The sequence below is a fragment of the Rissa tridactyla genome, chromosome 2, assembly GCF_028500815.1.
Source record: "Rissa tridactyla isolate bRisTri1 chromosome 2, bRisTri1.patW.cur.20221130, whole genome shotgun sequence".
Taxonomy (NCBI): domain Eukaryota; kingdom Metazoa; phylum Chordata; class Aves; order Charadriiformes; family Laridae; genus Rissa; species Rissa tridactyla.
Window position 1 is genome coordinate 46177113 of NC_071467.1, and position 13649 is coordinate 46190761.

A 13649-nucleotide genomic window follows, 5' to 3' on the forward strand; every position below is an offset into this window, starting at 1 on the left:
CATAGAACATCAAGAAATTTCTTATCCCATCTTAATTAGGGCAAACTGAAAGCAAAAATAACACTGGAATCAGAAATAGGAACATTAACACAGACGTTTATTTCTAGATTCTTGGAAGTGAGGCTGTCTATTTTCAGAACACCAGATGAGTCTAAACCTTTCTGTAGGAGGAAACTGAGGCCAAGATTTAACAAGATGCTGGCTTGGGCAGCAATACTAGCCCAAGAAATTTCTGCTCCCTCTCACTAAGCACTTGTTCATTTAACAGTGCTACCGCCTATCAGCTGAGGCGAACCATGAAATGTATGTGGAGCTACTTTCTGACCTGAGCTGACAGAACCCACACACTTTAAAAAAACACCTTGGAAAGAAGTCCCTAAGCAGGATCCTTGATGCAATTCACAGCTCAGCACGATAAGTATTTCTCTTCACACAAATAATGTTCTTGCTCAGAGTCAGGAACCCCTTAACAGTCAGTAGAGCTGCCAAAGGCAGCATATCATCAAACCACAGTACAAAAGGCAGTCAGATTACTTACTGCAAACATTAATAAAATAGGACAAAAAAGAGCATCAAAAGAAAAACTCCATTATGCAGCAAAATCATGCCAGTTTAAAATACACAAATATATGAGCTAATACAGAAAGATTTTGAAAGTAACACTGGTCAGGCCATCGCTGTAGTTCCTGGACTACTACTACATCTTTTTTAAAGGGGTATTTGGTTTAATGCAGCAGATAAAAGGCAATATCAGAGCAGAATAATCTTTGCAACTCAAAAACAGGTTCTCTTTTCTTAAAAAGCAGACTATTAGATAAAACCACCAGTGAGTAAAAGGGAAATTCTGATAAAAGATCACATGTGTTATCAAGTAGCATCTTAAGTAAGGCATCATTTAGCCTCAATCTTTGTTCTGAGGTACCGAGCTCTTAGATATCTCTTCCTCTCCAATCCTTCTAGATATGATTAAAAGACACACCAGAGTTTCTACCACACAAACTGGACCCAGCAAACTAGGAACAACATGAATTCATTTCAAAAGTGAGAACAGTAAATATCACACTACGCAAAACTGTTCTCCGTTTAGAAAATGGCATGAGAAATGCACAAGACCATCATTTTTCCTCATGGGATCCTACAGAAAGAAGAACAACTTCAGGGTGGTTAAGCATCATGGTAACAGAAGAAACAAGACCTCTGTTCTTATATTCACTTAGCATACAACTGCAGATGCTCAAGAGCTTACTTCCCCTGTCTCACACACAGACATGCTTACTAACATTTGTTAATACTTCACTGCATCTAACCCGACATCTTCTTCAACTTAGCAAAACAGAACAAATGTGAGAATACACCCTGAATGCTTTGGTATAAGTCCTTTGGTAGATCAGTAGCTTAAAAAATTTCCACGTTAGTCTGAATTACAATACTTTCTAACTAAAGTAGCTAAGAAGAGATCACATTATGTGTCATTGACCTGCCTAAATAAATAAATAAATAATCAATAGTCTCCCTGAGAAAAAACAGGTGAGAAAGAAGCCACAGTACCAGGTAATGGTTGCAACAGAAGATTCCCAGCCAGGAGAGATGTGCACTTAGGGGTGGAAGCCTGTGTGATGATAAACTGTTTTAGAAGACCACTGGTAAACCAACATGGATAAGAAAAAAAGAGGTAGTTTTAGATTTTGGTAGGTTTGAGAAAGAAAATGAATATAATCTGTTCAGATAAAGACAGAGTTAGGAAAAAATGGCTGGAAAGGCAGTTGCTCTGACACTCCCCAAATGAATGTCTCCAGCCTGGCAATTCTGCTTTCATACCATCTTCCTTTTCCTCATTTCTCCTCAACTGTGCCTTTGTAGGCTCTCTGAAGTCTGGAGATCTGCCTCAATTACAGCACACAGCAGTCAGCCGCCAGTGCTGTTCAAACAATGCAACTCTACATACACTGGCTGTACTGGAATATGAGACCTGATCACTTAAAGTAAGCTCCTCCAGCTTTTCTTTCTTGGTCCCAAATTTGTAGCAACAAACTCCCAGACTGTAAACTCTGCTTTAACAATGTTATGAATCTTTTCTGAGCAAAGACTGCTAAACATGACATTTTCTTTATCATTTGTTTATCTCAAACCTCTTCTCTGCAAGTCACCAACTTTTTTTCATGACATCTTGCAGCAGTAGAGATTTTGGCTCAGGTTCTGTTTTCTGTGTCGCAGAATTTATTTCCAAGTCAGTGCACAATAAACTCATTTTATGCATAACAATTATGAGATATTTCGAAAAATGACACAAACTATATTCAAATCACACAAAAACATTAGGCAATACTCAAGTACACATCCTGGGTCACAGAGGCAGAAATTTCAAGGTCCCATAAAAGCTAATAAAGCTGAAAAAAGGAACCTAAAAGCTATTTTATTCTGGGTGTACACCATTGTAAATCTTTAAACGACAGCAAGAGAAGCAATATGCATAATGCATAACTTTTTCTAAACAACTGAAATCAAACAAATAATTTTACACCATGTTGCAAAGTATTCAGTGTTTATAATGTTCCAAATATCATAACTTTAAGAACTAGCAAACTGCTTAGTCTACAATAAACATACTCAGAGCAATAACTGGACAACAGTTTACAGATTTATAGCTGACAGAGTCCCAAGTGAATTTAAAGGAAACAAATATTTCCAGCTGAAAATGGTATTTAAATGACAGAAGTGATTGCAAATCCTGCAAGACAGACTGCTGAAGAGCTCTCGCAGATGCAAAAATTAGCATCCTCAAAAGAGCATATAAATATGGTAAAATAAATAGCATGTCAGAATGCAACCTGTGTTTTATCAATACAGGATACACAAGCTGTCCAGAGAAGAGACGCTTCAGCATTAAGAATGATAATTTAAAAACAATTTTACAACAGTGATGCCATTGGCACATAAAGGCATTCTGTCCAGCCCTACCTAAATACTTGGACTAGCTTTTCTGAACTTGGTACCCTAATTCTGTATACAAACACAGTAGCTCCATAGGCAAACTGAAAGGCAGAAAAACAGATAAGAAAAGGAAAGCGATTTAACAGGGTGACTCAGAGCACTTAATTTCAGTCTTCAGAGATAACACACTCCTGAAGTAGTCCTCTCCTTTCCTGCACTAAATTTATCAAACAGCAATCTCTGGGATCCCTGAAGATATGCTACTGATGGAAAAGTTACTTAAAAGCAGAAGTCCTCTCTCAGAATAATCAAACAAAAGGTCAATAAATTTGTAACTGCCAGTACAGATGAATTTATCACACACACAAGTGCACTTCCCATACAAAGCGTAAAGGGACTTCTAAGTCAAGAAGGTTGAGAACCACTGCCAACAAGGCAGTTTGAGACTAGTTTTAGACCACCATAAACTCTAGCACATACCCATCTCCCCCCTCCACCACTCACACTCCAACTCAACAGAAGTTATCGCCCTCTGAACTCACGCTGGGGGCTCTACTTTTCCTCAGGTGTCAACAGGAACACACCTCCTGTAAAGTGTTCTTCAACAACATTACAAATGTTTTCAGTAGTATGATGATACTATGGCATACAATTTTGGTTGCCGTTTATCTTTTTTGCAAGTTACCAAATTTTTCAACTTTAAGTCATGTGATTAAAAGCTGGCTACATGTCAAAAAAAACCAGGATACAGCAGCACGGATAGTAGGGCTTGTCAGAAGGAAAAATCCTGTCATTCATTAAAAGAATGCAGCAAACTGCTTATGATCTATTATATGAAAGACGATCAGAAAGTGAGACAGCAGCTTGGAAGAAACATGAAGGAACTAAAATAGGAAGCAGCAATGTGAACCATTCCAGGGATGCTGAAGGTGCCCCCAGTTTATCTGACATATTTAGCACAACTCTAGTGGGCACAATGGTGAAATAAGCTAAACTGCAAGATACCAGGAAAATGATCACATTAAAAATTATATAACAGTTTAAAATTCATTAGATATGAAAACTGTTTTCATTACAAATCCTATCTAGTCCTACTTAAATCCATTAAAAAAATGTTATGCATTTGCATAGCAAATCCTTCATAAGATACGTTAGTTTATAGAACTGTTGGGGAAAAATTGAATGAAGGTTTTCTATAGCTTATAAACTTATTAAAATAAAATTTTCCTATTGCAATGACCGAGTTTTAAGAGTGCTTTTAAAACCACCAGGTGGATTTCCTGTCACAGTATTCACCACGGTCCTCAACAAGCTGAGTAGGAATTTAGACTTCTCCAAACAAAAGCTCAAGCCAACTGGCTCCACAAACATGAGCCTTCACGCTCTGCAGGTCTGAGATTCTGCTTCCAGAGACCAACACCTACACTGTCAGGCACACACAGGTGAAGCAACAAGAGCATACTTCTTTACTGATTCAGAATAATGCATGTTACTAGGGAGAGGTATGAAAATAATATTATAAACACACCAAAAGCTCTTTTGCATTCCAAGTTTGCAGCTTTTGCTAGTCACAACCTCTTAATAAACACATATACTTATAAACAAGCCACAGTTGTGATGAAGGGCAACAGCTGGTTTGTTGACAGCAATTTTAATACAATCTTCAAGTAGAGTAAAATTGTTGGCTATGCAAAAAGTATTTTCAAAATAATTTTAGACTATATCTGAAGTGTTAATGCGTTGGCTTTGGATGACCAACCAGTACACTACCCCACCACCTACAACAGCTCAAATGAACCCCTGAGAACCTCTCCCTCTGCTACAGTCGTTGAGATACTTAAGCTTCACATTTCAGTACTGTTAATTACACAAATGTAGGTCCATCTTTCTTTAATATCTTTGGATTTTAAAATCCAAAGATGCTCTCTGACTCACCTTTAAGTGTTACCTTAACCCAACTACTTTGCATACACTGAAGACAAACATACACACAGACAAGCCTGATATATTATTCTATGTCCTGCTGATATATGCATATACCGTTGTAATAGCAAGACAGCTCACACCTCTTTTCACTGGGTAATGAGGTACCTCAGACTTACTCACAGGATTAAAGTACCTAGTGAATAACCGAGTAACAAACTTGCTTGAGCTGCTGCCATTGCTCATGTACATGAGCTCATCCCACCCTAAGTGCAGGATCAGTGAAAGTAACTCATTGCAAATTGATCTTTAAAATGAAAGTGATTACCATCTACATCAAAAGATCTTAAGACCAGAGCTCAGAATCACCTTGGATTTGAATAAACCCAGTATAAAGAGAATAAGAGTTTAAATACATCAGTTCATTACAGTGAGTTACTGCATCCAGAGCGAGACTCATCAGGAATAACCTCCATTTTTAATTAATGGAAACATCAGATAAAGTTTGTAATACTCCTATTACGATATGAATCTAATTCCCTTTTATAAGAGTATTATAACGGAAAAACCTACACATGGTTTAAAGATTTATTTTTTTTCTGTTCAAAATGAAAATCTTCATCTTCATTTAAAAGAAACAACTGTTTCAATACTACAAATAATGATCATCTTGTTGATAAGCCACTACGAACCACTAGCATACTGAAAATGCCTAAAGATTTGAAGTAGTAGGCAGCCAAAACTTGATTTAAACCAAGTACTTATATTGTAAAATTTAAATATGAAAGCTCTCTCTAACATGCATATTCCTCACCTGAGTTTTTCACAGAAATAATTTATAGTACAGATTAACAACACTGTTGATCTTACCATTTCAACTTACCATTCCATTGGAATTATTTATTCCATTCATATTAATTTTAGTTACAAATCTAACTGTAGGAGGTGCTTCTGGATATTTAGGTCCACACTCTACTTTCAGACTGTATATTCTGTTTTCATAGTTTGTCTAGAAAGCAAAGAGACAGACTAATGCATCTTACTGAAAGCTGAATATTAATTAGTAAAAAAACAGCAAAAAACAAAGCAAAGGCAAGAGGAACAATAAGAAATATGAAATAATTATCAATCTGTTATTATTACGTATCAACTGATGGTCTTGGATTACTGATTCATATTCCATTGGTTTGTACTTGATGAGTATGTATAAATCACACTACTTACTGACTATACCATACCCAAGTTTTAACAGAATGCAATTATTTTTTTAATTCACATATACTTTTAGCCTTCCTACCGACCTGCATTCCCAAAACAACTTTGGCACAGTAGGGGACTGAGATAAAAATCGATAATCTTTAGGAAAATTACCGCTTTCCCCTGCAAAAACGTATCTATAACTGCAAAAAAATTGGAAATGGAGAAAGACAGAGATGCAATTAACCCAACCCAACGACACAACCAAGAACAAGATGAAAATAGTATTTGCAAAAAAAATATATTCTAGAAGTAATTAACACTCCAGAATACATCTAAGACTTCCACAGCTGAAGACTGCTTGGTTTACTACAGGGTTTATGAACTTTACTGTCATAAAGTGACACCTAGTTTCCAGAAAACATCACTCCAAAGTGACCATGGAACAGATCGTTCTAAGTGCAAATGTATTTTGAGAAAGGCCAATTAGAAACTAATACGGCTCTACCTTTTTTTTAATCTTGTCAAGTAGGCCAAGCATGAGTAGCTTTGCTGGTCACTGATGCACAAGCCTCTGTGCTCCAGAAGTTAGATAAACCCAGTTTCTACACCTGTTTTTCCATTGTCACTGCAAACACAGCCAACATGAACCAAAACCAGTAACATGCCTCTGAACCTCCCAGAAGTAATGGCACTTCTGCTTTTCCGGTACTACTGCTTCTCCAGAAGGAATGGTACTTTAAGCTGTTCTGCATCAGCCAGGTGTCATTCTCTCCACGTAAAAGTATCAACCACGCAGTCAAGTTATCAAGAGACAGTCACTCTGCGATCAATTAAAAGGCAGAGTGGAAAGCAGACTACTGAAGCACCCTAATCATGTCCTATAATGTCAAGAAGTCACAGAGACCAAGCAGCAAGTCAGCAGCTCAGAAAGAAGACAAGGCAAAACCTTTTGTTAGAAAAAAAATTTTCTGTTATTTTTTCCAATTAAAAGCTAAAGGCCCAATAAAAGTAATCTTGTCCTGCTCCAGGTAACATGGCTGCTACCAGAGCAAGAAAGCACAGTAACAAAAATTCTCATTATTGACTCACATAAAACAATTTACTTCCCCAGAGAGGGATGCTGTCAGTTATAGTGAAAATAGGCGAAAATGTATACAAAGTGTATACTGCTTACAACTCTGAAAAATCCTAAGAACAGCACTCATTCTCCTTCCCTTATTCCTACTGAGGTGGCTTCTCAATTTTGCTCAGTTTTTCAAGTCACTGTTTTACTGCAAGCCAAGCACCCCTGGCCAGCTCCCCCAAAAGCCTAAACACCCATTCTTTTGGGGGGGTCAGAAAAATGTCTCCTTTAATCCAAAACAAATTTTGCCCTCCTCCCTCCACCTTGGCTCACCTTTCAAATGAAGCAAGAAAAAAACCAAAACGTGATAAGCAATTTTTTCACAGCTTTAGAGAAGCCACGCATGTAATGAACTTAATGATGTGGACAGTATTAGCTACTTTCTCTGTGTTCTACCTAACTGCACACTGTCTACATAACACAGACAATTCCAAAAAACACTCATCTTCTATGAACCCTGAAAGCAGATATGCAATTCTTTTCAAGGTGCCACCACTGGCTTGGGAGTTGGTGGCTTTCACTTTCCACAATCACCGTGTACTGCAAGTCACTCTATCAGCAAGACTCCATGTCCCTGAAATGGCCCAAAATATTACTTCTGTGCACTCCTTCATAAAGGAAATAAAATGACAACAATTAAATTGACCAGAATTAAAAGTGCATCCCAGGTTGCTTTGGTTTTGTGTTTTGGTTTGTTTTTTTCTAAACATATTGGTCCCTACATAATAATCATTCCTTTCAAAGATGTGTTAGGAATCTACCTTAGACTGCACCAGAAACTAGTCACAGGCAGTTCTGGAGGCTGTTTAGACAGTCAGGGAGACACTACTTTAGTCAGCTCACATTTGCAAGTTCTTTTCAAAACCCATAAGAATACAAACTTTCTTCAAAATGCATTCGAACACTGTGATTCCACAGAAGCTAGTACCTATAGCATACCGTCATTACGCTTATATTTTAAATTGGTTCTCTCTCAAATGCACCCAAACCTTAGGAGCTCAGCACAATTATGCAAATGTGCAAAACAGTCTGCTTCAAGTTGCAACTAACTCTGACTCGCAGAAATTTGAATTACACTGCATCTAACTGTGGAACTCTGTTACTCTGGAAGATGTTATCTTCACTGAGGCCAAGCTCTGATCTCAGTTCTTGTCTTGAACAGTTCTTCCAATAAGCCCTGATGCTGAAGGACACACAAAATAGTAACCTCATGTTAGCAGTGACAGACATACGCTAACTTAGCACTACTTGAAGTATACTCATTTAAAGTTCTCGTTTACACAGTGATCTTTCGTATCGTATTGTAACTTCTCATGAAAAAGTGTGCACAGAAGTCAAGGAAAGATGTGTCCACTCATATCTGATGAGGCTGATAGTCGTATCTCATGTCTGAGTATTTCTCTTGCAGGTTTTATCAGTCTAGATGACATTCTATAGAACATAAAAGGTCAGAAAGATTTACCTTTATGTATATATTTTATCTTACTAAAGGTAGTAAAAAACAGCTTGGACTTCAGGCATGATTTAACTGAAATGCACAAACCGCTACACTGCAAGACTACTTGGTAAAACTTGTGAAAGTTGAAAATATATTGCCAGTTTACTACACAATTTAAATTATTAGGCACATATGATAAACTGTGGAAAGACAGTTACCCTGTTTACTGTACTATCACCGTATACTCATGTGCAGTAATGGTGGAAATACAGATTGAATATATTCCTAACTCAGTAATAAGTTTCAAATCACAATTGGCTTATACAGACAGCTGCAGAAACATGTACTAAGGGAGGCTAGACTGAAAACACTAACATGCCAGGAAGCGATGAATTCTAACAGGAATATTCAGTGTTTCTACAATTTCACCCATAGAATTCCAACTAATTCCTTTACGCTGTAGCAAAGTAACATTTTTTTGCATTTTGTATTGCCTACAAACCTAAAAAAAAAACTTTTTAATTCATCACACTTACCCTTGGTGGCCCAATAATCATTCCTGTCCACCTGGTGAGTGTCATATCTTCATCATCTTCGAGGCCCCAGCTTACTGTACCATCACCTACTCCTTTCTGCCCTTCTTCAAGTTCTTCCAACAAGCGAAAATTACGAGGTACTTTAACTAGAGAAAAGGGAAGAATGTAATTAATACTGCTCACATTAAGGAAAAGGTAAACAATTTAATTGCTTTTATATGCTATGCACTAGCAACTGCCAAATATACTTTCAAAGCCAAACAAATATTTCCTGCATTAATGTATTTAGCACTTAAATTCTTTAGAAGCAACTAACCACTTCACTGGAAGGTAGTTACTACCAAGTGACGGCAATACAAACTACAAAATAGAAAATAAGAAAGCTCTCTTTAGTTTGAGATGGCTTAATTCAGACTCTTTCCCAAGCACAGTACTGTTTAGAACCAGTATATTTAAAAATTAATTCACTGTCAAGTTCTACTCAACTACAATCCACATAAAATTGATATAGCAAAGCCCTCCAAAAATAGACGGCAACACTTAACACAAATGACCTTAATAAAGGTAAACTGCAAGAGAAAGACTGAAATATTTTCACTTGATTTCATTTGATTAAAAAAAGGTTTAGTATCAGAAAACAAATTAAAAATCAAGTCTTTTCTAATCTAGTTATTATTCACACTTAACACGGAAACACTGATTAAGTTATTAAAAGAGAGATAATGACATATTCACAAGAACATGAAAATGTACTGCCTCTAAAGAGACCCAAGTAATATTCACTTACTGAACTATAATTACTGGATTTTGATTATTACACATAAAAACAGACAGATATTGATAGGTATTAAACAACTGTATGCTTAATTGCTTTATATCACAAGCTAAAATAGTATTTCAGCACTGATGTAGAGAACAAAGATAATTAACACTTGTGGATGTAATCATGGTGTGCTTTTATTTTCAAATAAAATATGCACAATGATGTAGTAGTAATATTACAATACGATGAAACTTACAGCTACTTACAGCTATACTGTTTTCCATGATACCTACTAAAGATCCTTTCTTGTACTGGAAGAATCCAGGTACCCTATAAAACTAAAAGACTATAAAACTCTAAGACTGGGGACATACAAAGTTGTTAGCAAAGAATACATACTATGCAAGTTTGAAAAAGATGAGGATCAAAGAAAACTGTTTTTTCTTATCATTTATTTCGTGACTGGGATGTCAGGTTTTACATTACCCTAGTCTGTATTCCAAGTGGTCTCTATGCAAAAAATGAAGACCAATAATATACAATATCATTATTTAATCAATTTGTATGCATATGGATCAGTATAGATAAACATACCCTTCAGCAACTATTCAATAGCTTATCTTGTACAACTATGCATAACTGTGGTTTCTCTTAAACTGTGTTTAAAACTTTTTTTTTAATTAAATATCACAGACTAGGGAAAGGCTCCTAAAAATTGCAGAAAAAATTGCCAAGTTCTCCAAATTCCCAGGGAAAAGCACTACGATTATAGTATCAGGACAGTGCAAGGAAATTAAATCACTCATCTATGGCCTCACCTTCCTTCCTGCTTTGGTACTGCCACTCATCTGAGCCCACAATGAGCTACTTCAGCTTGCTAACTGAGCAGAAAATTATACATTTTGGTTAGTCTCCTGACAGCTTAATAAACCAGCCCAGCTCACAAAGAGATATGACAAGTACTAGCATGAAAGTGCAGCCACGGCAGCAAAAACTCAGATAACCTCGATGTAAAAATATGTTTTAATGGAGTTATCCGGAAGCTTATTTCCACAGATAAGAGTTAACATCTGATTACCTGAAGGTACTAACACAGTATATCGAGGAGAAGATAATTTCTCAATACTTTAGCATAGATCCTTTTAAAAAGCTTCACTGAAATTTATTTGCCCATTCCTGTGGTCCCATCCTTACTTGTTATTAGCACTAGAACTGTACATTTACATATCTAATTCAGACTAGGGATGATAACTGACAATCACGCTTCTTTTACATTACAGAGCACAAGGTTTTTACTTTTGCTCCAGATTCATATGGGCGCTGGAATGGAGTGTGCAAGTAAAAGGTTAATGCTAACCTTTTAAAACAAACAAAAAAAGCATCAGAATAGACCTACTAAACTTCTTGGTTTGGATCACACGACTGAATAGCTTTTGACTGGTACATGGAGCCTCAACAACCAAAGAAAACCCCACAAACAACTCGTATCCTCCAAACCCATGTACTTTAGCATACAATCATTATCTTAGCCTACTCCAGTGGCTTAAATACACCATTTCTCAGAATTCTTGCTCTAACTGCAAAACTTCAGATTTTTAGTTTACCTCTTTAAAAAGCACATAAAAGATGGCAGCAAACAGGCTTTAAGTTTATTTCTGATCACTTGTTACCACCTTTCAGTGCAGCTAAGATGACCCAACTGTTCATTGCCAAGACAAGAGGTTCCATGCCTTCTCCCAAAACTCCGTTGCTCTTGCACTAACCAGGCTCCTCTATTAGCCAAACTGGCACAGTAATTTAGCAAAAAGCTGTTTTTCCTTTAGGCAAAAATCAAATCCAACCAGTTAATCAACTGAATTGACTCAGGAAGAAAGATCAACAAATACCAGAGCAGACTGTTGTGTCTTTCAGTGCCTTCCTTTGCAAAACCATGAGTGTGAAGATGAGGGAGACTTTGTGGCAAAAAGCCATTGGACTGGCTCAGTTGTATCATAAATTTGTAGGACATGACAGTTACTAGAAAATAACAACCCCTTATGACTAACTGTCCTGTGTTCATCACATTTTTTCCACTATGTTGCCTGTGCACGCTGGTTCAGCAAGGGGAGCCCAAGGGGAGCAGTGAAGAACTTGGGAAACCTCCAGAACATCTCCAGAAAATAATTTAGATCTGCTCTGAAAAGAGACAAAAACATCTGACACCAAGTGCTAAGTGTGCTCCCCACGCTAACATTCCTATCAGTGCCAGAACTAGGTAGCAACACACTACTCTGGAGTTAAAAGTAAGAGTCAAAACACTTAGTGTTTTTTAAAACAAAACAAAACAAAACAAACCAACCAAACAAAAAAACCCCACACCACCCTACTGAGCTTCCAACCCAGGAAAAAAACACCCAGAAAAATAAGATGTTAGTTCTCCACTAAAACTGGACCAAACATATGTTCCAACAGGATCCCTTTCAGAAAAGTTACACAGTCCTACAAGATTTTTGTTGGGGTCACCAGAAAGGATTGTATAAATTAAGATAAAACCACTATTTCAAAAGAGCATTTCTATATTTAAGGTACTTGGGTCACTTCCGCAAACATATTCTATTCCTTTATTTATGAATCTGTAGGAAATGCACAAAATCTTTCTTTTTATGCAATCCTGTATTTAGGATTTGGACAACAATCTCTCCTACCCTATTTCCAAAGAGATACCCTGGTCTGTCAACTGACATTGAAGGGGCAGAGCAACAAGCTGTGCACATCTTAATTATGAAGGCCTATTAGAGCTTTTTGAAACAAAGGACTACCAAGTTACTATTTCCTAGCTTGGGGGGGGGTAACCAAACCCACACACCACCCTAAAACAAAAAAACCCAAACACATACCAGAAAACCCCACTAAACTGCTTCTATGTCCCTGGCATATATGATTAATGTTTTATCCTCAATACTTTAAACTTCAATTGAAGTTACTACTGAATGTTTCATTAGAAAACCATTGCTCATAGGTTTCTGACAAGTGACATGGAATACTTTAAAAATTAACACAGTGGATAAAAAAAAAAAAAACCACACCACAACCTTACCTTCATAATTACAGTCTTAGAAACTACCATCAAAATGAACTGGAATTAAATGCTAATGCTGTCCTGAGTGTCCACTCATGCACCTACGCACACTACTGCACTCTACATGTTTGCTTTGGTCATGTTATGACCTTTACATAATACAAATCTACACAGCTTGAAGAACAGAATACGTGCACAAGATTGCACCTTCGTTCCAGTAAAACAGCAAGAACTTCTATCTGGAAGATCAGGTAATGAATGGACCTTTTGGAAATTCAGTTTCTTCCTAGTATAAACTACAAAATTCTTGTTCTTCTCACTATTTCACGTATTCCAGAGGGCACAATCCAAATTGTATGTTAATGGTGCATACACAACTTGCAGTTTTGTCTCTAATCCAGACAATAAAATTTATCAAATATTTGCTAAAAACTTGAAATATTCCTGACAGAATCTGAATTAGAATCGGTCCTTCATTTACAGAATTTTGACAATGAAACAACATTCTTCTGTTCTAGTTTGCAGCTCATCAGCAATAGGAAATGACAGAAACCACCCCTATCCTTTCCTTCAGTTGGCTAATAGACCTCAGGTGTACCTTCTGGAACAAGTGGTGGCAATCGAGGAGAGAAATGCCTCTAGCCTTTCACCACCATGGGCCTGCCAAATATTGTTCA

At 36.9% G+C, this 13649-nt stretch overlaps 1 protein-coding gene across 5 annotated transcripts in view; it reads right to left on the reverse strand.

Annotated features, from left to right (window-relative positions):
* The window catches only part of UBE2V2 (ubiquitin conjugating enzyme E2 V2), a 29112-nt gene that overhangs the window by 1896 nt on the left and 13567 nt on the right, over positions 1-13649 (reverse strand). For 2 of the 5 annotated variants that reach the window (XM_054191080.1, XM_054191082.1), the window contains exons 2-3: positions 9152-9297; positions 5738-5863 (exon numbers count right to left, since the gene is read on the reverse strand). In XM_054191080.1, coding sequence (XP_054047055.1) covers positions 5738-5863; positions 9152-9297 — 272 coding nt within the window. Of the gene's footprint in view, positions 1-5724; positions 5864-9151; positions 9298-10732; positions 10756-13649 lie in introns of those variants that run through there. The other 3 variants (XM_054191081.1, XM_054191084.1, XM_054191083.1) reach the window with 3 other exon arrangements.